The 23775-nt window shown below is 41.1% G+C and overlaps 2 protein-coding genes across 3 annotated transcripts in view; both read right to left on the minus strand.

Moving 5' to 3' along the window:
* Window positions 1–8996: 8996 nt before the first annotated feature.
* panx3 (pannexin 3) lies at window positions 8997–17484 on the minus strand. 2 transcript variants are annotated; one of them, XM_034890118.1, is made up of 6 exons: window positions 17346–17479; window positions 16498–16690; window positions 12782–12924; window positions 11904–12118; window positions 10148–10899; window positions 8997–9666 (listed from the first exon to the last, which is right to left on the minus strand). In XM_034890118.1, exons 2-6 carry the CDS (start codon window positions 16679–16681, stop codon window positions 9608–9610), a joined length of 1353 nt encoding a protein of 450 aa, XP_034746009.1. In that variant the 5' UTR covers window positions 16682–16690; window positions 17346–17479; the 3' UTR covers window positions 8997–9607. The 2 variants fall into 2 exon arrangements, with proteins under 2 accessions (XP_034746009.1, XP_034746007.1); XM_034890116.1 differs by having other exon boundaries at window positions 8997–10899; window positions 17346–17484.
* A 3941-nt stretch (window positions 17485–21425) lies between these two features.
* pknox2 (pbx/knotted 1 homeobox 2) overlaps window positions 21426–23775 on the minus strand; it is a 113727-nt gene continuing 111377 nt past the window's right edge. Inside the window, exon 12 of the mRNA XM_034890115.1 lies at window positions 21426–23744. Coding sequence (XP_034746006.1) covers window positions 23473–23744 — 272 coding nt within the window. The 3' untranslated portion in view covers window positions 21426–23472. The remainder of the gene's footprint in view (window positions 23745–23775) is intronic.

Below are 23775 nucleotides of genomic sequence, written 5' to 3' on the forward strand. Positions count from 1 at the left end.
ACAAATCCGTCTGAAGTTCCATCAACACCACACCAAACAGATTTCTCCCGAAGATATTCCAGTGTTTGAGCTTTCAACACCAAACTTTGTACATAGCCTTAGGAGAATACACATATCATTTACAGACACACTTAAGGCAGTTGGGAGGTGGAGGGGAAGAGGGATGTTTACTCCTTAACTGCTATGTACTGAGACAAGGTGCTGAGATGTTAGTGTGTGTGTGTGTGTGTGTGTGTGTGTGTGTGTGTGTGTGTGTCTTGGATGAACTATGAATTGCTATTCAAATAAGTCGTATTCCTGCTGCCAGGAAGGTTATGTTTTCAGTCCTCAGATTGTTGGCCTATCTATTGGCAGAAAATGTTAAAAGCCTTAGAAGAGATTTCTAATGAAATCTGGTGGACAGATTGGACCCATTGATTGGATTTTGGTAGTCATCTGGACTTGGGATTTCCACCATTTAGAAAATTACCATTTTCTAGCCAAATTATGAAACTAACAGAAGTGGATTAGAACAACATGTTTGCAGAGTCCAAACAGATCAGCTCAAGTTAAAATATAATCAAGTTGGAGATTTGGCTCCTTAACAGCCATTGAACATAAGATACATTTTGTAAAAAGAAGCCAGGTTTTGGCAACTACCACAACTAGGCATATGAAGCAGCAGCAACATGCAGACAATGTTACAAAGTACCTTTTTTCTGTGAGCATCTAGTCGCTGCACCTGGTCTCAATAATGTGATGTCATTTCTTTTCTCAAACAACCTGAGCTTATTATTTTGGTGTTTGTGGTGTAAATAAATAGATGAATAACCGAGCTGAAACGATACTGTCACACTTGCTCAGTGTTCCGCAGAGGTGGAGAGAAGATATATCCACCTTTCAAGACGGTATCAGTGTCAGCTGTGTGACAGCGCTGACTGAAATACATTGTCAGCGCCTCTTTTGCTGTGTTGTCCCACATCCTTACCTGCTGACAGCTGTACTTGACTTTGTCACCCGAGGTAAGCAGCTTGCCAGCAGAGTCAGGGAGAGTGAAGGGTGGACTGGAGACAGCGCAGATCACACTTGGCCTGGTGTTCCATAAATGCAGTTTCAATTGTATAAAGGTTCATGTAAGGTAGCATTCTCCAGCTTTTGCATGTACATATATATATATATATATATATATATATATATATATATATATATATATATATATATATATATATATATATATATAATATATATATTCTTACCACTGATATAGGTATACTGTTGTATTTATTATTTACATATGTTCAGACTGTAATTACACCTAAACATAGCCATATTCTACTGCTCTTCATACTATTCATCCTGCACTGTTACGCCCCAGTCTAGGGTTGTCTAGGACGCAACATGAACAAGAAGAAAGGCCACATCTTCCCCGTCCCCCAAGTAGCCACACAACTTGTTTTGTTGTCACAATGTATTAATTTTACATGAAATATGACTTATGATTAAATAGATATATGTAAATTAAATAAAGCTTCAGGGTGGCCTACCAGGAAAATAACAAACAAAACAAAACTGTCTAGAAAGTAAGATATTAACCTAAAGAACCAAAATTTGGCCAAATGAATAACAATGAATCACCTCCCTAACTGAGAAAAAAGGATAAAAACTAAAGTAACACATCTGGAGGTAATCAGTCATAACATTCATATGCACTTATTCTTACTACTCTCATAATGCTACCATACGGCACATTCACAAGTACGTATCTGTCTATGTGGTTCATTTAGTATATCTATATTTATTCTGTTTTTCTAATTGTATGTTCTGTTAACTGCATATATCTAAATATTTATATTATTCTTACCACTAATATAATGTCACTGCTACAACATGTCACTTCACATTAGTGTACATCTGGGAATAAACAACCAACCTTGGGGATAGCCGGAGATGGAGATCCGGCTATCCCCAAGGATCCTTGGGGGATCTCCAAGCCACAGCAAAGCATGCTGAAAGAAGATTGAGACACACTGTACACTGTACTATGTCCATTTGTCCACTTGTTCCTTGTTCAACAGTCTTCAACTTTGTAGCCTAAGAGAAAGGCTTTATACTCCTGAACAATTCATTTCATTTCTTCACTTTCACATGTTCTACAGGGTGACACTGATCTTGTTTATTAAAGAATGGTTTTGTAAATGTGGGGTTTTACCTGTTTTTGCTTCTGAGACCAATTGAGCCTTGTGGACCTAAAGTCTGTTAGTAACAAACCCTGAACATTTATTCTGCCCTCTCAAGATGAAGAGCTCTCCATGCTGAGAGGGGTCAATAGAGACTGCTGAAGGTCTGTCTCTTTTCTCATTTTGGACAAGCTTCTCTAATTAGCCACAGCCTACAGTGATGCACTATACTATTGAGGATACTGTGTAAAACCACTGAAAAATTGGTTGCATAAATGAAAGATGTTCAGTCCGTTCTCATGAACCATTCGTGCAAAAATCTTCGTGAAGTTCTGCATGCTACGTGAAGTACTGCACTGTAATTTCTAAGCATTCCACGTATTTCTGCTGTATGCACCACAGTGACTGCCACTGTATAAGAACGTTGTGGACAGCATACGGAGGAGGTCGATGTGGATGGGTGGGTCATAGAAAACAGTGCTTTCAAGCTGCAGAGCACAGTTCAGTTCCCTTGAAAAACAAGAGGTTCACCCAGGAAATGTGTGCTCCTGGGGAGCATTTTAATTAAAACACCAATCTTTTTCCTAAACTTACCTAATGGCTTTGGAGCCTAAACTTAACTCGCCGCATGAAGTTTACTTTTTGTCAACAAACTTGTCTGTAATATCAGCTGACACGGCCAGCAGCTCGCAGTGCTCTGTAACCTGCTCAAAGTCACCTTTTATTAGGTAAACTGAACTACCAACTGCCTCTGATATGGCAATATCTAAAGGAGCTCTGTAGCCACCTACAAGTAACCTATTTACGGGTAAACTCAACTACCAAGTGCCACGGATTGTTACGGAGCTCTGTAGGCGGCAGTAAATGTAAATGTGCTGTATTTATATAGCGCTTTTCCAATCTTAACAACTGCTCAAAGCGCTTTTAAATCTACAGGAAACATTCACCATTCACACACAGTGGCCAGGGCTGCCGTACAAGGTGCCACCTGCTCATCAGATAAACATTCACACACGTACACCCCGATGTGCAGCAACTCGGAGGTTGCGATGCGGCAACTCGGGGTTCAGTGTCTTGCCCAAGGACACTTCGACAATGACTGCAGGGGCATGGATCGAACCACCAACCTTCCGATTGGCAGGCAACCGCTCTACCACTGAGCCACAGCCGCCCCTGCAGTGGTGTAGTCTCCTGGATACGCATGTCCACTATACTAGGAAAGCTCCAGGATTTCCATATACCCACTTAAAAATAATCAGTGACACGCAGCAACGTACTTTCAATTATATTTTTGATAAATTTTGAATTGTCATCTTTTAATTTCTTCTTCACATAGGCTAAAAAAGGTATTTCCTCCATAAATTGCTGCATAAAAGTGTATCCGACTACAGAAAATTAAGTTGTTAATGCTTAAAACTGCTTTGAGGAGGACACCCAAAAGGCAGATTCTGGCTATACAGTACAGTACACCCACTACAATACATTAGACTATACCACTGATAGTGGGCGTCACATGACCAACCGTTGGTTGCCTATTTTCATAAGATATACAAATGAAGAATACATATGGATGTTCATATATTTCTGTGCGATATTGTTCAAACCTGTTCATGAGAATGCATTGCTAAAATCTATAATAGTAATTTTTTAAAGGTAGCTTCTGATAAAGTTAGAAAAATTGTAGGTAAACTTTTCACTTTAAGAAATAGCTCTTGATGAATGTTTTATGTCCCTCTATAATAACACCCTTTGCTTATATGAAGCTATGGCTTTTAAAAGCTCCTCTTGACACCATGACAACAACAAAAAGCTGCCTGTCTGTGTGCGTGTGTTTTCTGCTCAGTGTGGCCATCACTTTTGATTTAAGGATCTGTCTTCATTAAGTGGCCATCTAAACATAGAGGTAAACTGAAGTAGATCAATTGTGTCATGAACTGGAGGTCACCTCCGCTCTGCTTAACAGTTTACTATCAGTTCCTGTTTTGCATGCTGTCACCACTTTAGACTCACTTTAAATTCCTCAAGAATGTCATCTGCAGGCTTCTGACCTTGGCTCTTTCACAGCCAGCAATGTAAATAGCAAAACTGAGTATTGGTCCAAGATGGAAGAAGTGATCTATATTTTATGTAGCTATTAATTTGGCATAAACAGAGCAACCATCATCACTAAAAATAATCATTTTCCTCACACATCAGTCTGTAATGTAGTGTCCTAATGTGCAAATTCTCTTTAGCAGACTCAGAAACGTTATCACTTATATCCTAAACTGGTCAGCTTTTTCGTGGCGCTACTTTCAGTTAAACCAATCAGAATTGACCATGTGTTCACAAGCCAATCACAACGGGTCATCCATGCATTAAATCTGCTCTGTTCTCTCCTCTGTGGCTGTCAGTTGTCATTTCAGGAAAAGTGCAGCCCTCCTCCTCCCCTTCTTCCTCCAGTCATCTTTGCTCATGGCAGCCTGGGACTTCTTCCGGCTGTCCGAGCGGCCAGTTGCTTTGTTCGCGCCTTCATGCTCCTTCAGCTCACCACCAGTGTCTAGACTATCAAGGATATGTCTGGGTTTCACTAACCCTTGAAAACGTATTTTTAAAATGGAGTCTAATCTCAATGGTTATCAGCAGGAAACAGATGGAGTGCCTTCTTCATGTAGGGAAGAGTCCTTACCCCAACTAAAGGAGTTTAAATACCTTGGGGTCTTATTTGCGATTGAGGGGACAATGGAGTTGCAGATTGGTCGGAGAACTGGCGCAGCAGGTTCCGTATTACATTCAATTTATCGCACCGTTGTGACAAAAAGAGAGCTGAGCCAGAAGGCAAAGCTATCGATCTAACGGTCAGTTTTCATTCCTGCCCTCACCTACGATCATGAAGGCTGGGTCATGACCAAAAGAACAAGATCCAGGGTACAAGCGGCTGAAATGAGTTTCCTCAGGAGGGGTGCTGGCGTCTCCCTTAGATAGGGTGAGATGCTCGGAGTAGAGCGTTGCTCCTTTGTGTTGAAAGGAGCCAGTGGAGGTGGTTTGGGCATCTGGTAAGGATGGGTTCCAGGCACGTCCAGCTGGGAGGAGGTCTCGGGAAAAACCCAGGACTAGGTGGAGAGATTACATCTCCAACCTGGCCTGGGAACACCTCGGGATCCCCTAGTCGAAGCGGGTTAAGATGGCCCAGGAAAGGGAAGTTTGGGGTCCCTTGCTGGAGCTGCTGGAGCTGCTGTCCCTGACGCGATACCGGATAAGTGGACGAAGATGGATGGATGGATGGATGGATGGAGTCTAACGTCAAAGACTTTGTACATTTCACATTGTCGTACATTTCATATTGTTCACATGTAGCTTACCAATAAGGTTTTGCGTATCTGTATTGAAATCTCTCCTGATTGAAATGGTAGTGAGCTCAATCTTAAAGGAACCCAATCCTCCACACCCACGGCCGTCTTCTCTCTCCAGCTTATAACACACAGGTTTAAGGTTCAGCTTTAGTGTCTAGATCAGAGATCTTCAATAGGGGGCCCGGGGAGCACAGTTACTTAGCCATCCAATTATTTTAAATGTTTTGAAAGTACTTTTAAAGATTAAAATGTCTTAAAGTAATTAACCCAACGTATTATTAGCAAATATGAAGCAGCATATTTGTAAAAAAAAATCATGATGATAGACTTACTGGCCTATTGGTAAGGTAGTCAGACACATGCTCTGTGCCACATGTATTTTTCTCAATAAAACATGATTTATAAAATCATGCCAACAAATATTTTAACAGCTTAATATTCGATGAACTCAAAAGTTATGTATCATGGCTTGAGGTTGCCCACACTTAAAACGAGTCCCAGTTTAATATGCAACTTAATTGTGATTGTGTGGGTGTTTGCTTCGGTTTTGTTTCCTCCTTTGTTTTTTTGCTCCTGTCTTGTCTCATTGTGTTTGTGTCTTAGTTTCCTCCCTGGAACGTGTGTTCCCCTGTGAGTGTATGTATGTTCTGTTTCCTGTTGTATGTGTATAGTTTGGTTTCCTGTTCTGTCTAGTCTTGCATAGTTTTATTTTATTTATTTTTTATTTTCCTGCCCCTTCCTACTGTGATTCACCTGTTCCTCGTCACCCTGCTACCTCTTGTAGTTAACCCTTGTGTACCCTTTGTCTCTTGTCAGATTGTGACTTTGTTTGTTTCAGAGTGTATGTTCCTGTCAGAGTTCTCTACATTTGTCCCCCGTTCCTGTGGCCTGTTTTTCCCTTCCTCTGTTCCCTGTTTTTTGTCTTGCCTTTTACCGGCTTGGATTTTTAGATTTTTGGTTTTGGAGCCTGGACTTTGTTTCTTGCATCCTGTGCTGGGTTGAATTTATTTCGTCTAATAATTCTGTATTTCGGTCCTCATTCCCTGCACACTGCATTACAATTGTCCGTGCTCGGTCTTTCATCAGCTAGGGGTCCTTGACTTTTAAAACGTTGAAGACCCCTGTTCTAGATACAATACAGCATTGCACAATGAAACACAGCTGTCACTACACACCAAAAATGAATGAACATAGTGTATTCCAATATTTTAAATTAAAAAGAAATTAGTTAGGCCGTTATATTGTTGCTAGGTTACTTTATAATATAACAACAGATTTATAAACTATATGTGTTTTGTGTGCAGGAATATTAATGTGTAAAGTAACTATACTTATATATATATACTATATAGCTGTCAGATGAATGTAGTGTGTTAAAAGTACAACATTTCTCTCTGAAATGATAAAAGAAAAGACTCAAGTAAAGCACAAGTACTTCCAGTTTATATTTAAGTACAGTACTTGAGTAAATGTAAAATATAGTTACATTCAACCACCGGAGAGGGAAAAGTTACCTTGCACGGCAGACGGATTCTCGTGATAACAGAAGATCACGTGCGAGTTGCGGGCCGTGGTTTAGGTGCGTGTGAGACAGCCGCAACAACAATGGCAGACGTGATAGACAGATGCTTCATCCATCCTTTTTCCAAACACTTTCTAATGACAGCTTCTCCAATGGTTCTGTGTTAACACACCATCTGGCGTGTCAGCTTAAGGGAAAAGGTTAAGGCAGAAAGAGTTGTCAAACTGTATAACAGAACAGATTAACTTGGACCCTGCACGGGTGCACTGTGAGCTGTGTGAGTTATGCATTGTTTGGATCTAGTCATCACCATTATGCAGGCAGCCTAGGATGACAGTGTAGAGCGATCTGAGGAAGCTTTTGATGTCTCATTTCACTCAATCAAATCCTGCTTTAAAGCTTGAGCAGTATGCCCGACATTTTGGGAAACACTGAGTGCAAAGAGATGAAAGTTGGTGTCCAACTTCCTGACATAGCTGAACTCAGTAAAGATTGCCATTGCCATTTCTTGATTCCAAAAGGCCATGCTGCAATCACAACCACAGCAGCCTCCTTACACTTACTGACTGTGGGGAATTGGCTGCAGCACAGAAGCTTTTACAGACCCTGGCAGAGGAGTCTGGACCCGAGGAACTCCTTATAAGGCTGATTTAAATGAGACTGCATTCCGTTTTGTTTTGATTAGAGAAATATAAATATCAATACTGACCCCACTTGTGATGCACCCATAAATTAAATTTTGCAATTCTGAAAGCAGTCTAGTTATAGCATGACTCAATGATGCCCTCAAGTGGCCTTAGCCAGCCAGCTGCAGCCAATACGACAGTGCCGTCACAAACTGCAGATATATTTTTACTTTGTGTTAAGCTCTGAAATTAGTTTTCTCCTCATCCAAATACACAGTCGATAGCATTCATTATCACCATCTGTCTGCCTTTTTCTAGCTCTGTGCCAGATGGAGGATGATCTGACATGCATGACTGTTGATGACTACATTAACCACCAGATTTTCTTTATAAAGTTTCAGACTGGAGCGGCATGGAAGCCCAATAATTATTTTGACATAGAGAGTATCCAAGAGCTGAAAATGCCTTGATTATAAAGTGTCCCGTGGCCTGTGACTGTTCTGTTTCAGTAATAAAACGACAGAACATATTTTTTTTGCAGTGAAATTCTACCAAAAACACCTTTGTAATTGGACTTCTAAATTGGACTTCCACTTGTTCATTATAAGTCTCAGATCTAGATTGTGTTCTTGCTGTACACCAATGGCCCCTATTACCCACCAGGCAACTCGCTTGCCTTTGTGTCCAGAACTACATCAAAATAATTGCACGCTTTACTCTGTGGATAATTCACTGTTGTTGCACAGCAGTCATTTTGGGCTCATTTGTGTGAATAGTCAAACAAAGTGACACAAGCGGAACTGTTTGCTACATATACTGTGTCGAGCGAGGCCTCCTGTCATATGTAGTTTGCATCACACAGTTAATGGATACCACACGTGCTTGCTGTGTTATCGGTTTAACACATGCACCACAAGCACGTTGACCAAAAACAACTCTGTCAACTCATTGCTGTGTTGAAATGCAGATACGTATATTTTTAGGGTTAGGGTTGGAAACACACAGCCCATGCCTCATTCACTTTTGAATGAAAACTTTATTTCATGCTTTTAAACACTGCAATGCTAGTAACAGCTCATAAAATGACAAAAATAATATACACCATGCAGTATTTTCTTTATTCACTGTCTACCTATTGGAGAAAAGCATCCGATTCCCTCAAGCTCCGAAATTGCATGCACTAAAAATAAAGGCACTAAGAAAGCGAGTGGCTCTGTGCCATCCTTAAATTGGATTGTTCAGTTTTACTTTCTTATTCATATTCTATGAACATTGGAAGATTGTTTTGTCAAAAATGCAGAAATGTAAACAAATTTCATCATAGATTATCGGGGACATGGATGAGACAAACACCAATGACTACACAAACGACATTTATTTAGAATTACACAGAATACACTTTGCCAATTCACAGACAAATAAAAATTGAGTTTGCTCGTAAAGTAAATAGTAGGAAGCCAAAAAAAGTAGTAAGTAATATCAAACACCTTAAATCTTATTAAGTTCATGAACAGTCAATGGAATCTTTTGTTGCCACTGAAAATGTCTTTCTGTCTCTCAATTGACTCACAACTCTCACAATCTAACCCAGTCACAATGACAAATGTGTATTTTGTATGTAGTCACTTTGCTCTTAGGTTTTCTTATACCATAATTACAACAGCCACTGTCTCTTGCATGCTCTCCTTCAAAATATAGCCTTTGCTGGCCTCCTAAACAATACATGGGACCAAAGTAGGACGTTTGTCTGTGGCAGCTACAAATGCACACATGCTGAAAACTGACAAATCCAAATACATTGAGATGTCTAGCCAGAACAATTTGCCCTGTAATTCCAAAAGAGTTGTTTTTTGGTCATCAGACCAAAGAAACCCTTTATGATGTCCACAGTCTTTGTGGACACAGTACTCTTGAAAATCTACTGTACCAACCCCTCCCATGGTTATCACATTGATTCAGTCCATTGGAGGCCTAGTAATGACTAAATGGTGCAGTCTCCTTCAACTCATGGTAGCCCTGGTGGTTTGGCTCTGTGAAGAGACAGAGAGGGCAGTTAGGGCTAGAAAGTACCACAAATCTATCTCTTCTACATTATCCAGTGCTCTAAAAATCCTCTTTTAGAAACATAGGCAGTTCAATCTGGCTTTAGAAATATAGAGCAAAGGCAAGAGAGTTCCAGACAATAAAGAGTAAAATTACCAAACAATGGTATATGAATTCAACCTGAATTTGTCTGCAGTTATACATGTTTCTCAAACTACCTCCTCAGGTCCATTTGGATAAAATAATAAAATAAACATAGGTTTATTTATATGACCATATTCAGTATGCAGTGTCTGTTCTCTGAGAAATGCTTAGGCTAACTTATATGTAAAGCACTTGTTATTTATTTTCAAAGACTGCATGTGTAGTGTTGGAGTCACTTAATGATTTTCTGTACATCCCAAATGATGTAGACAAAAATAGCCACTAGCAGAATGCGTTTGAGTGTGTAGATAAGTGTTACGGTACCAAGACTCATATTTTCCTCCACCAGAGGCCTCTTCTCGCTGCAGTTTACCACTCTCCCCTGTGCTGCTCCCAGAATGGTCATGATGTCTACTAGGTTGAACTTCCCTTCCTCCTTGGCCTCCTCCACCGCCTCTGCCAGCTCCATCGCGGCTTCTTCACGCTCCTCCATCTCCTCTTGGCTCAGCATGGCGTTCAGTCCCTGGCTTGTGTTGGCATTGCCCACCTGTGGCGGTGCCAGGGAACACAGAGCCCTCACCTTCCCGTAGGACATTAGGTGAGCCACATTAGCGCGCAGGAAAAGCAGCAGGACGTTGAGGTCGTTTAGCGGGCAGCCGAGTCGCCGGCGGTTGATGAGGTCTAGGGCCGGGAGGAGCTCATAGACGGAGATGAAGGTCGTGTCCCACACAAAGAGCCGGATCAGGCTGAAGAGGACGATGGGAGCCAGCAGTGCGTATATGGCACCATTGGCCACGCTTATCACCTGAAAAACCAACTGACCGATCATTTTGCACTGAACCAGTTCAGGGACCCAGTTCTGGTCCCTAAGCATGCCTGTTCGGACGAAGCAGCTGAACTCATCCTGCAGGAAGGCGGACAGGTGGAAGTAGGCCAGGTAGAGGCAGGCAGCTGTCATGAAGGTCAGGAGCAGGAAGCCACGCAAGAAAAGCATGCTAACGAGGAAGTAGGAGTTCTGTTTGCACTGCAGGTATCTCTCCAGGAGAGGGTACTCAAAGTATCGCTTCTTCTTGGCCCTGCAGTTGGACAAAAGAGAAGAAACTCAGGGCCATGTTCTCCGTCGTGATTATGCAACTACACGCATTCCCTGCCACTAGTGTCTACAATCTCCTACTTTTGGCTGCAGCAGCTGTCAACAACACCAACGGCAATCCTCCACTCAGATGCTGAGGCGTATCAATGGTTGAGAGGACAACATTAATCTCCACTTTCTCAAACCATATTTATGAGAAACATCAAGACGTATAAACTGTCAGCACGAGATGTCATCTTCCACCTTTGAGAAATATTTCTCACTGGTATATCATGTTCATTTGCTGCCAAAATTACCCAATTTTTCAATGGGAATCAAGTATAATGTTACAGGGCATATTGTAGTTTGGGGCCAAATCCAAACTCGTTCGTGTTCGATCGTGTTCGATCATGTTCCTGAAAACATGGATGTAGGAGCATTTTGTTTGATAAAAACATAAACAGCAATAAATATTCATACTACAAGTAAGTGGTGGAAGAAGTATTCAGATCCTTTAAGTAAAAGCATAATTAATGCCACACTTTAAAAATACTTTAAAGTCTTGCATTGAAAATGCTACTTGCATAAATGTCATCAGGAAAATGTACTTAAAGTATTAAAAGTAAAAGTACTCAATGCACAAAAATCCTCCCATTGAAGAAAGTGTAAAGGATCCAAACAGTTGAATGTTTAATGGTCTAATCATTTGGGTTATTTTATTTATGAATATCATAATTTTTAAACTACTTCCAGATGTTTTGTGTGCAGAGATCTCAATTTGTAAAGTATCTATTAAATAAAGCTGTCAGATGAATGTAGTGTAGTAAAAAGCACAATCTTTTTCTCTGAAATGTAGCTGAGTAGAAGTAGAAAGTGGCGTAAAAAGAAAAGACTCAAGTAAAGTATGAGTACCTCAACTTGTGTATGTAAGTATAGTCCTGGAGTCAATCCATTTAGTTACTTTACATTCCATCACTGACTACAAGCCAACAATTGCTGGTTTCTTACCGTTCCAGTTCAGCTTGAAATGTGAGGGGGTTCTTAGTGGTCTGGCGCATCTCCAGAATGTTCTGGGCCAGTCGGACAGAGCGATTGTACGACATATCTAGTTCGTCGATGATAAAGAGCAGGTCTGAGCCCAGTGAGGGCATGACAAGCTGGCGCCAGATCAGAGCCGGCAGGTACATCAACATCGCCATGGCCAGAAGAGAGTAAGGAAACATCTGCATGCAGAACAAGAGACAATGGGACGAAAAGACAAGTCACATAAATGAGTTTGACTGACAGATGAAACTCGAGACGGATGAGATTCTTTACTTAAGTAGAAGTACTAATACCACACTGTAAAATGACTCTGTTAGAAGGAAAGGTCCTAGTAAATGTTACTAAAGTAGAAGTATGTAAGTTTCATCAGGAAAATGCACTTAAAGTATTAAAAGTAAAAGAACTCATTGGAGAAAAACCCTTCCCATGTTAGAAAGTGTTAAGAATCCAAACAGTTTGTTTAATAATGGTCCAATCATCTCAGCTGGACCTTTCTCTTTTCCTATTTCTCTTTTCTCTTTATTTTTTATTTTTAACATGTTCAAATAAACTAAACTAAACCCCCAACAAGTGAAATAAACAATAGCTTCACTGCCCAGTATTACAAAAGAACAACCACAGGTTCTGGGTTAGAATACTTTCCCAGTTTGTGACGTGGCCCTAATTGTGATTTGCATTGGGTCTGAATACTTTGCGTGTACCTTGCTTCTTATCAAATAGGTACACTCAACTGTTTTGCTAGTTACAGTGAGAATAAAAAAGTTTTCAATGGCTTAACTTCGTCATGGGTAAAGGGTGGGCGTAACAAGTCAAGTGAGCATGATTAGAATCTCTCAACTTACTTTGTGAACCCAGAGCGAGCGCTCCTCAAAGTTCCCAGCGCTGTCAAACTCATGATGCATGAGAGAGTCCCAGCAGTACGTGTCTACGTAGCTCGCCTGCTTGATGGTGAAATTGCTGGGAGGGAAACAGCTGATCTGAGGCCCTGCAGAATAAACAAATGTCGATGTGCAACGTTATCGCTAATATAGGGAATTACTTTCTACTTTATCAATTTGCCTGCAAGTGATCTCTAAGCACATGATATCTCAAACACAGACACACACACACACACAAATGGGGTCCAATTTGAGCTTCTGCATGCCCTTTTTCTTTTCAGTGGTAAAATGTTTTAAGGGAGAAATCATATGTTTCATATGTTTCCAATCATATGTTTCCAAATGGCAACCTGGCATATAAAACCATGGGTTACTCAATTCCCTTTTCAACTTATATTTAGTTCACCTTGAAATAACCACATGTAGTCCAACCACTTGAATCCATGCTCTGCACCCATCTGTCATTTCCCATGGGTACTCCACCCTTAAAAAGAGAGAGCTTGGGTGTGCCCCATCTAATTCAGGGCCTTCAAAGAGAAACATGGGGCTTCTATTTTTTTACGACACCACCCTCTGCCCTGGCTTCTGTAAGTAGAAACACATTGTCACTAATTTACTGTGAGGGTGGGATTCCTCCTGCCAGTCCACTTCATTATAGGCAACCATTCAATTATACGGCAGGCGTGCATATATGTATGTATGTCTGTAATTAATCAGCCACATTTTTAAACATATTGACAGTGGCACCTAAAATATAATTTTGGCAGCTAAGGTTATGATAAAGGATATTCATTTTAAAAGTTACCTTGTATATTTACAGAAAGAAGAGTGCACAGCTTGTGTTTGTAGACACTGAACCTACCAACATTTTGCTAAGCGATGTAAAAGATACATTTGATTCAATAGTAAAAAAAGTACTTGTGGGTTGTCCAAAAGATTTTCAAAACAGTGCACTACATTTACAGTACATTACATTTTGGACCAATTTGAAACCCTGTTCTGAATGAAAAGTAGATTTTATGGGAGGCCAGCATGGTGAGGGCAGATGGTGGAAGTAGTGAGCAGAACAGCGGTTGGTTCATCACCATCCAATGTTAGCAGCCCCAAAATGAAATTGTCTAACAGTACATAATTCTAAAAACGGTTTATGAAGCTGTCTGTCACATTTTCTGTCTTCAAAGTCTCACAAACACTTAAAGCGTTAATATAATGCTCATTTTAATTTTCCTAATTGTATTAAGAGGTTGTACCAGAATAGGTTTACATGGTGTACTTTAAAAAAAAAAAAACATCTTTTTGTTGTACTGCACATTGCTACAACTCCTCTTTTCACTCTGTGTATTGGGCTCTCTGTTTTAGCTACAGAGTGAGACATCTCACTTCTTACATGCACAGTAGGAGTAAGGACTATTAGGGAGACAGAAGCAGAGTATGAGGGCGTGCCCTGACAGTTCCTAGGTATGGACTACTAACCAGTCAGTAGCAGAGTATGAGGGTGTGCTAAGCTAGCAGCTAGGCGAGCATTATAACATGTGTTTTCTGTTGGAGATGCTAGGTCTTTTTGGGGACGAATTTATAAACCTATTACATGCGCAAAAAAAGATGTATAACACAATAACGGAAAGGGAAAAAAGCCAAAAAGCATAATGTGAACACTTTAAAGGTAGCTTGACGTGGTCTTACTCAGATTCTACTATGAATATGAAACTGATTCTGCTCCACTGGGCTGGGGCGTGTTTCAACTGTACCAGGAAAGAAAATGCCTCAGCACACAATTGGATAGACCAACCACCAATCAGAGCAACGGAGAATGTGACATATGTTGAGCAACGCATAGTCGGAATAATAGACGCAATGGCGGAATCTACACATCTCAATTCTCCAGCGGCTGTAGTAAACAAATTCAAGGCAAGCGCTCTTTGGTGACAAGATTGATTACGCCACTGATCATCTGTCAATCATCGTACAAAGCCCGCCTTGATAATATGATTGGTCCGAACAGCTCTGGTTTGAGCAGAGTTTCTCCAGAACGGATCAAGTCCAGAATGAACTTCCTGGCCTCAAATGTTGTGTGCGGGGCTAAGTTCAGCTGGCATCCAGTCTACTTTAAAGGCTTCATGTCGCAGCAATTTCTGTAATGTGCTTCTGATTGTGCAAACATGTTAACTCTAAACAGATTAGTGAAAACTCATTTTTAATGTGATTTACATTTGTATGTTGCCAAAGGAGCCAAGAGAACAGAATGTTACTGAATGGCTGTATGTTTTCAGAGCTTCCCAGGAGTTTAATGTCAACACTATATGGATTGAAGCTGCATTAGTACTTGCTTATAGGTTTAAGTTACAGTGATGGCTATGGTTATAATACTAACAGACGCCACTGGATCTTCACATGTAGCTTACTGTGGGAATCTATTTTCCACTTTGCTTGTGAGTGGATGTGTGGGCGCATGCTTTGACAAGTCAACCTACATAAAAAAGGCAGCAGATGCCTGATTGTGAAATCTTGTAAGATTTTCTTCCCCTCAACACCCCACCACTGTGAGCCATTTGGCGCAGAGAGGGAACCTACACTTCTGCTGCTGCTCCTATTTCCCACTCCCACTCCCAAATTATCACTGGCAGATCATCCTCACATTTGTGCTTTGTATAAGCATCCCTGGCTGAGAAGTCCAGGTGCCAGTAAACCAGACTCCAGACAGCAGTACAATCAAGCTCTGTTGTGAAACTGACAACCCAGCAGATAGGCAGCCAAGATCCATCAGTGGAACGCCGTACCCCTGCAACCGCATCATGTTAATCAACATATCCTCTCATTTAACTCAAATAGGGGGGGAGCTGCCACACAAGAACTTTGCCTCGTAATTACAGTGTGCCAGCGTTAGTGAACGGCGCTCTCAATCATCCCCATGGCAATTAGCATCAGGAGCATTGGGTTGATTGCAGACCAGCTCTGGAGACACAACGTTTAGTTCAAAGTCAAGGGAAGTCAGCCTCCACAGCAATAGACTTGTGCCACAGACTTGCCACGTATACTTTGAATTTGTCAGCTATGCTTTTTTTGTTCTTTTGAATGACCATGGGCAGGCAGACAGGTTGTGAGTTTGATGTGAAAAACCAGCCAATCTTTTCCAAATATGTTTCTCTGGTCTAAAACTCTTCCGGCCGTAAAAGAAGCAACAAAGCACTCACTAAACCGATGATGTTATTTTGTACTTTCAGAATTTCTGTTTTGTTACATCATAACATCTGTTTTACTGAGGAGGTCCTAATGGAGTCAGGAGTTAATGTCTTCCTGTAATGATTGGTGTTATCTCCCTCGTGTAATTACAGCTCTCATTGTTATTGCTCTTAATATTTAGTTTCCTCAAGGGAATTGAAAGGAATGAGAAGTTTATCTTAGTCTGCTGGAACATAGCACATATGTTCTCAGTTCACGTCACAACTCAACTGTGAAACAATCACTTCTTAAGTACATGGAAAATTTGATTAATGTCTAAACCCCTGTTTTGACGTTGAAATAAATACCAAGGGCCACAATTATTTCTGTATTCGTATGCTATTCTTCCTTATCAAGTTCATATCACAATTCAATTCACAAGGTCAATTAGTACTGGATTACTTTACGCAGGATACAGAAAAAATGTTTTTTTATAAGGACAAAGACAAAAAGTGGCTCACCCAGGGAGATCTCGCGGGCGAAGGCCATGCACACCAGCAGCAGCGGAAGGCCGACTGACACAAACTTGATGACCTTGTCCAGAGGAAGCTCCAGCTCCAGATGGCTGAGCCGGTTTATCCCGGGGCTGCCCTGCAGCAGGGCATCAGATAGCATGGCCTTGGCCGCCGCCTGGGCGATGGACATTTTGAACTCCTACCCATAAGAAAAATGTTGATTTGTTGACACAGTTGAGTAGCAAAGCTCTCAGCGCTGGGAGTACAAACCAGATGTATGCCACTGCTTAATTTTCTCTACCTTATCTTCTCTGTGTTCTTCACTATATGTGATATCATAAATCAGAAATACCTACACTACCGGTCAAAAGTTTGTGGTCACTCACACATTTCCATTGGACTCCATTATAGACACAATCCCAGCTGAGATCAGTTGCCTTGTTTTTTTTTAACCAGGGCAGCAGTTTCCAGGTTACATTATGTGCTTACATAATTGCAAAAGGGTTGTTTAATGTTTTCTTAGTTAGTTTTTTTTAATAATATCAGATTAGTAAACAAAATGTGCCTTTGGGACATTGGATGAATGGTTGCTGATAATGGGAAATGTAGATATTGCATTAAAGATCAGCCACCCACCCAGATCAGCTGGTATCCTGTCTATAATGGAGTGTAATGGAAATTTGTAAGTGACCCCAAACTTTTGACCGGTTGTGTATACACCTACAATAATAAAAGAAAACCTCTAGGGTTAGTGGATTGCTTCACCAATGTGGGAGGAAATTCAATCAAAAAAGCAATTAACAGTATTCTAGCAAGATAACCTCAAGATATAATGGAAGCTGTAGCCAACTCACCTTAAGTCTTCCAGGTTTCTTTGGTGATAAAATTAGAAAATATGTTCGCAGAGCCAAAGAGTTCCTCTAAAGGCATGCACCGTGCTGGAAAGCTTCTTAAGTATCCCGGCAGGGCCTCAGTAAATGAGAGGTTGGATCTGGGCTGGACCAGGCCGAGTCGGGTCTGGCTTTAATTACAAAGGGCGCATGTGGGCGCATGTATGCATGTAAGCAGACCTTCACTACTCAACATTGGGCAATGCAGTGTGTGTGTGTGTGTGTGTGTGTGTGTGTGTGTGTGTGTGTGTGTGTGTGTGTGTGCATGTGCGTGTGTGATCTTTTCTACAGTGGCCCACTTCAAACAAATGAACCATTGACAGTGGCTTTTTCACCCTCTGTCATTCTGAGGCTATTTTTACTGCACTGTACTGAGCCTCAGAGTTACTGCTGGCTGAGACACTGTGCCAGACAACAGGGATGGTCATAATTCTGCCCATTGCAGTAGACAGTACATGTTTGAGAGAATAAGTGTGTACAAGTTGTATTTGATTAAATGGATTTGACAGGACGTCTGGATGGGAAGATCTCCATTGTGGTATTTTGTTTAATTTATGTGAAATTGCATCTCAATAAATTGTGAAAACAGTAATCCCAGGTTCATGTGGAAAACAGAACCATAGTTCTATGTAAAAAATCATTTTAAATTAGCCTGAGCTAATATTAAGCTTCAGCGGTGTGAGCTTGACAAACCAAGTGGGCATCTTTGAAAGTCTTTTCAGAACCAAAGTCTTAATGATGTGGTTTTCTCATTGAGCTACTGTGGAGGAAAAGTACTCAAAACAAAACTTCCATTAAACCAAGATTTAAAATAAAAAGCATTTATCCACTGAAGTACTTAAAAGCACCGCATTGGAGAAACACGGTGTAAAGAGCAATACAAATACAGTAGGCTTTGAAAAGTAATACACCATAACTCATATGTATTCCCAATATTCATGACTGTACACTATGCCCATCATTGACGTTTACTGCAATGCAGCGACCACTAGTGTCCGTAGTAATTATAACTGGAGCAAAGAATGAAAGCAGGTGACACAAAGACGACGGCATCTGAATTTGCCCCTTCTCCGATTGGTAACAACCCCTAAGTGCTGTGTGTGTGGAAAACCAGTTGCACTGATTTATCTGTCCACCAGGGCGAGCAGTGATATGGACAGGGAAGCCATTTATTGGTCTGAGAAATTTGCTGTTCTTATTATTATATGTTTAGCCTACTGTATGAGGGAGTGGGCCTACTAAAGCTACGTTTATCATATTATGTAGACCTAGACATGAAGCTATTTGTTGAAAACTAAGCTAAGGGAGCAACGTCCCTACTACCGATCTGTCATCTCCATGAAAGTTGAGTCATTCAAAAGAACCGCATACGAATAAAAGCCATACTAAGAGAAATTAATGATATACTGTTATAGCGTTACTGTGTGTGCAGCTGATATGCATCCGACAAACTGACACAAAGTTTTTTACACGAAAAAAGAATGAAGAACTTAAGGTTGAGGAGCGTTAAAAACAACATTTTAATCAACCAGTTAGCTCCGCTGGTAGCAAAGCATATTGGGCTCTAGATACGTCACCCCATGTGGTGTTGTGATTGGATGCAGTGTTATCCAATTGCGTAATGTGAGATGTTCATTTCTCAATGCCAGATCCTTAATCTTTTGGATTTGGGTCTTGATTTCCAGGCTAAGGTGTTTGTATCCTGAAAGTACTTATTTAAACCCACACCACCAACTTTTTTTAAGCAGTTTGGGTGCTTGAACATAACTGCCACGGTGCTGAATAGAACAGCATTACGTATCGAGCATTGTGCATCACTTTCAGTCAGATATACAGTAATATGTGTACCCTTTGATCAGGACGCATATGGTGTTTTTTTTGTTAATAACAGTACAAGCACAAGCGTCGTTATGCCTGGGCCCAGATAATAGACCCGGATCCATGTCATAGCATTAAATTAGGAAAATAATATGATATTGTTGATCTAAAACTTAAGTAGGCTACTGCGGATCCTCTGTGTGTTTTTCAGGCAGCAGGAGGAGAACAGGAGGAGACAGACAGGTGAGAAGAAGATGAGGTAACAAAGAAATATGAGATGGACAGATAATACAAACAGGTAACAGAGTTGGGCACAGTTCAAATTGGTCACGGTTGATTAGGCGATGCCAGGCACTGCCAAGTTAGCGACGGCAAGAGCCCCCGGGAGCCATTTTTGTCTTTTCAGAAACCTATCTGTGACGCCACAGAGACGTCCATAACTTATATTCTTTAAATCCAATTTGTTGAAAGGGTGTAGGATGGTAAAATTCTGTAGCAACTATCCCATGCCACCTTAATTAAAGCTCCCACCTTGGCTGCACTATAGGATGGATTCATTTATTTTGCATTGTATCCAACTTGCGTTCCTACCATTGAGACAATACAGACAGTCCACTGTGGAATAACTACAGTATAGAAGACATGTCGTGATGCCTACATTCTTAGGTTTCTCTGAGTTTTTTTAATTAGATCACTTTCATAAATATGCTGATTTACTCCCACATACCGTATGAGAGTGTTTGAGCATTGCTTCCTAATGTCAAGTACTAATCACCTCATCACAAGTTGCATACCCCCTGATGTGTTATTTTGAAGCCCAACATTGGCCACTGCAATTCAAATTCCTCCTACCAGAAAATGTGGGTGAAGGAGGAGAAACGTAGCAGATGCAGACAATAACAGATATTTAATAAGGTTGCTGCAATTAAAGAATGACCTTTTTAGGCTGACAGAACACAATGCAAGGATGCAATTATACAAGCCGTGTAAAAACAATACAATGTGGCATCAGACACCCACATGTTTGATTAGCATTTACTCCGAGGGATCAGTATCCACATTTCCGAAGTTGAAACGCTGTGGTGGGGAGCTCTGTTGGGTTCTATAATGGTAGGTGGTGAGAGAGCGTTTGGGCGGGCGTCTTCCAGCAAGTTAAATAACAAGGCTAGAGGCTAGGCAGTAACCAGTGGGTGGGAGACTACACATGTGACAGGAAAACGAGGGAAGTTAAACCAATATTTAGACTAAACTAACTCTGGAAATAACTGCAACAGGGCCTGGGAGGGTTGGGAAGTGTCACACACACATAAGCCTTGCTCTATTGTGATCCTGGCTAAGATATTTGCAGCAGGGAACAATGCTCATGTCAAGGTTTTTCCTGCAAAGATACATTTATAAGAGTTTTTAGCCGTTTATCAGTGTTCTCCCCAAGGTCTCCTTCCAAGCAGCGCTGCCTGAAAGGCACTACGATTAGGCAATGGTTATGGTTGGGGTCAGGGTTAGGGTTAGGGTTAGCTGCCTGGAAGTCAACGTTGAAGGCTTAAAACACCGTTGAGCAAAATCACCAGGACCAAAATATTAAGATTTGTGAATAAAAAAACAATACAAATCCTTTACAAATGGGTTTAAGAGTATTTTATCCAACAACAGTTTACGAAACATTAACTTGGTTATGAGAGTCAGGCTGTACGGGACTCTCCCAGTTATTTATCTAAATATTAATATAACTTTTGTAATAAAACAGTAAAAGCATATAGATTTCTGTCAAATAAGGTAACACAGACTCACTGCTTTTCCTGTACGCAGAGCAGTAATGATTTTTGCCCCCCCCTCCAAAAAAAGAGGCCCATTAAAAGTCAGGAAAAACCCTGCATGGCAATTATGTAGTGTTTTGTTCTGTGTTTAGTGCTTTTGTCTTACCTCCTGGTTAGCATACATGGCCCTGGATTTTTTGTTCAGCCTAGACATATTAAAAACTTTCATGTCACAAAGTCCAAATCAGTACCTTTACATGTTTTAATTATTAAAATCAGTCTATTGAAACATAATTGATTATTACAACCAAGTGTACGAATGAAACAGAAATAGTCCCTATTGCATGTCACTTGCTGTGGGAGATCCATTTAAAAAAAAGAAAAGGAAATAAAATCAATCGAGAAAAGAATATTAATGAGCAACTTACTTCACAATGAACAATCAGAACATTCAATTTAACAAGGTATTTTTTTTTTCTAGACATCTTCACATTAGAAACGAGCGACTCCATTTGCATGTGTCAGTACAAAACAGAGAGCTGAAATTGTTTCACAGTTTCTTCTAAATCAATCCTGTAAAACTGAAAGAGACCTTTCCACGGACATTCTTTCCTCTCTTTGTCTTTTTACACAAAATTGTCTTCTTTGTCTCCTTGAAAAAGTTTGTCAGTAAAAGACAGTGGATCTGTTGGGGTTGTAGATTCCAAAGTCAGTGGCCATCTCTGTGTGAGTTCCCTCTGTGTTGAGATGTGGCTTAGACAGTTTGGAGTGACAGGCAGTGCTCGCCATGCTCTCGTTCTGTGACAGAATCACATAGGTCACAAAAAAATAAAACCCCAACTTCATGGTTGATGTCAAGTACGTGCCTGGCCACCAACTAACACCTTCAGAAAGTTTGCCAGACTTACAGTCAGGGTGCATTTCTCAAAGGGGGATGCGTGAGATATAACCATTGCTACGTGATTAGTCTATAGTGCCAAAGAATGATGAAATCCGAGCAGCAGTTGATGGTTGTACTTAGCCGCTAGCGCTGGTTAGCGCCATTTGTTTAGCCGCCAACAGGTGACTGAGAGCCGGTTACAGGCAATGCCAGGTGACGGAATATTCAGCGGCCGTGCTAGTGTAGATTAGCCAGAAAAAGTGGGCGTCATGCGTCAATGGCAGTTAAGTTTAGGCAACAAAATGACTCGTTCATGAAAAAGATCGCTGTTTGGATTAAGACATTCCCGAGGAACAAACGAGCGTTTCCTGGGTGAAAGCATTTTGTTTTTCCCACGAAGTGAACTCTCTCCAGCTTGAAAGCGCTGTGTTTTCTATTGAATATTGAAGTGCATATTTAATTGTTTCGGCATGGCTGACTGAGTGGCACTATTTCCATGTTGGTAATGGAAGGGAGATTTCATTCTTGCATGTTTTGTGATGCATGATCAAATCCCCCCACCCACACGCAACCACCCGCAGTATATGCAGAGCAATGTCATGATCATGTTGTTCCTTAAGCTACTTTCTAAGGGCCACGCAAAAACAAAATGAAAATAGAATAAATATGCAAACTCTTCAACACCAGAACGCAAACATAGGAAAAATGTGGTATACATACCTGTATGTGCAGTCAGCATACACGGCTTCATTACGTTTTTCTTTGCTCGTGGGAGAAGAAAAATGAACAGAAAAATGAACTAACATTCTTTTAAAGTCATGCTCTAAAAGGTTTGCTGCAGCAGTGAGTCAGATGCTCATGAGGAAGAAACACGCCAAATGAGTGTAGTTCGACCTGAGAACCTATGAGTCAATCTTAAAGGCGTGAATGATGTCCCAGCAGTGGAAGCCAAATGCGTACAGTCACTTCTGCAGATATCTGAACAGCATTTCAGCTCTCTTTTTAGCTCCTCGCTCGTATTTTTAGGTAGCAAAATCACACAAGGACTGCAAAGGTCTGTTGGAAATTGATAGTACTTTTTCAAAAGCTAAGTTATTGTATGGTGCCAAGATTACATTCATTCTGCGTTGTTGTTTTTCACATACAGTCAAAAAAATCTCACTGTGCAAATATTATTTTTTCTCCAGTTTCTTGGTGCATGTGTCATCAAGACTCATGGTTCTCCGGTTTTCTCGTTTAACAGCCTTAAAAACGGCATGGCTTTCTGAAAGTATCCTTCAACTGTTACTAACTGTTACTGTAAAGTGATTCAAATGTCTGGATTTTCAACTGGACGTAAAAGCTTTTCAGCCTTTGTGCCATTTCTGTCCATAAAAAAACAGGAGCTATAAAGTAAAAACAAATGTGCTACTATCCAAATATTTCGAGAGCTCACTGCATGAGAACATACAACAGTAAAAATGCAACAACACATATTCATCGTTACACTCCATGGTGGCTCTGCATGAGCGTCTCTGTATGAATTCGGACAAAACCTAATATGCCACGCTTGCTCCCCAGAGTCCCCTCTCATCAGAGCTGTCCTAGTTGAGTATTTTGGGGACAGGTCAAAGTTCATACAGTTTCTTCCTGTAGTGGCCTACTCCAGTTCCTCTCGGTGCTCCATGCGCAGATCTCTTCTTCCTCCTCCTCCTCCGCTGGCCATCTGTCTACCCGTCTCATTTTCCTCCTCTCCTTCCTCCTCGTCCTCCTCTTCCTCTTCCATTCCTTCCTCCTCTTCCTCCTCTTCTTCCTCGTCGTCCTCGTCCTCGCTGCCGTCCATGGAGTCGTCGGCTCCCAGCATGGCTTGCTGCATGGCCAGGGTGGCCGAGTCTGACGACAGGGACTGGAGGCTGTCCATGCTCAGCGGGTCTATGGGGGGAGGAGAAGGGGGGGGGGGGGG

This window comes from Etheostoma cragini, chromosome 13, assembly GCF_013103735.1.
Source record: "Etheostoma cragini isolate CJK2018 chromosome 13, CSU_Ecrag_1.0, whole genome shotgun sequence".
Classification (NCBI taxonomy): domain Eukaryota; kingdom Metazoa; phylum Chordata; class Actinopteri; order Perciformes; family Percidae; genus Etheostoma; species Etheostoma cragini.

What these genes read in the sequence shown, in the direction of transcription:
- panx3 (XM_034890116.1), bottom strand. Translation starts at nt 16,681, where the DNA reads ATGTCCATCGCCCAGGCGGCGGCCAAGGCCATGCTATCTGATGCCCTG. An exon ending in CGCCCGCGAGATCTCCCTGG is followed by an intron (nt 12,925 to 16,497) that starts GTGAGCCACTTT and finishes TTTATTCTGCAG; the next exon opens with GGCCTCAGATCAGCTGTTTC. An exon ending in GCTCGCTCTGGGTTCACAAA is followed by an intron (nt 12,119 to 12,781) that starts GTAAGTTGAGAG and finishes TTCTGCATGCAG; the next exon opens with ATGTTTCCTTACTCTCTTCT.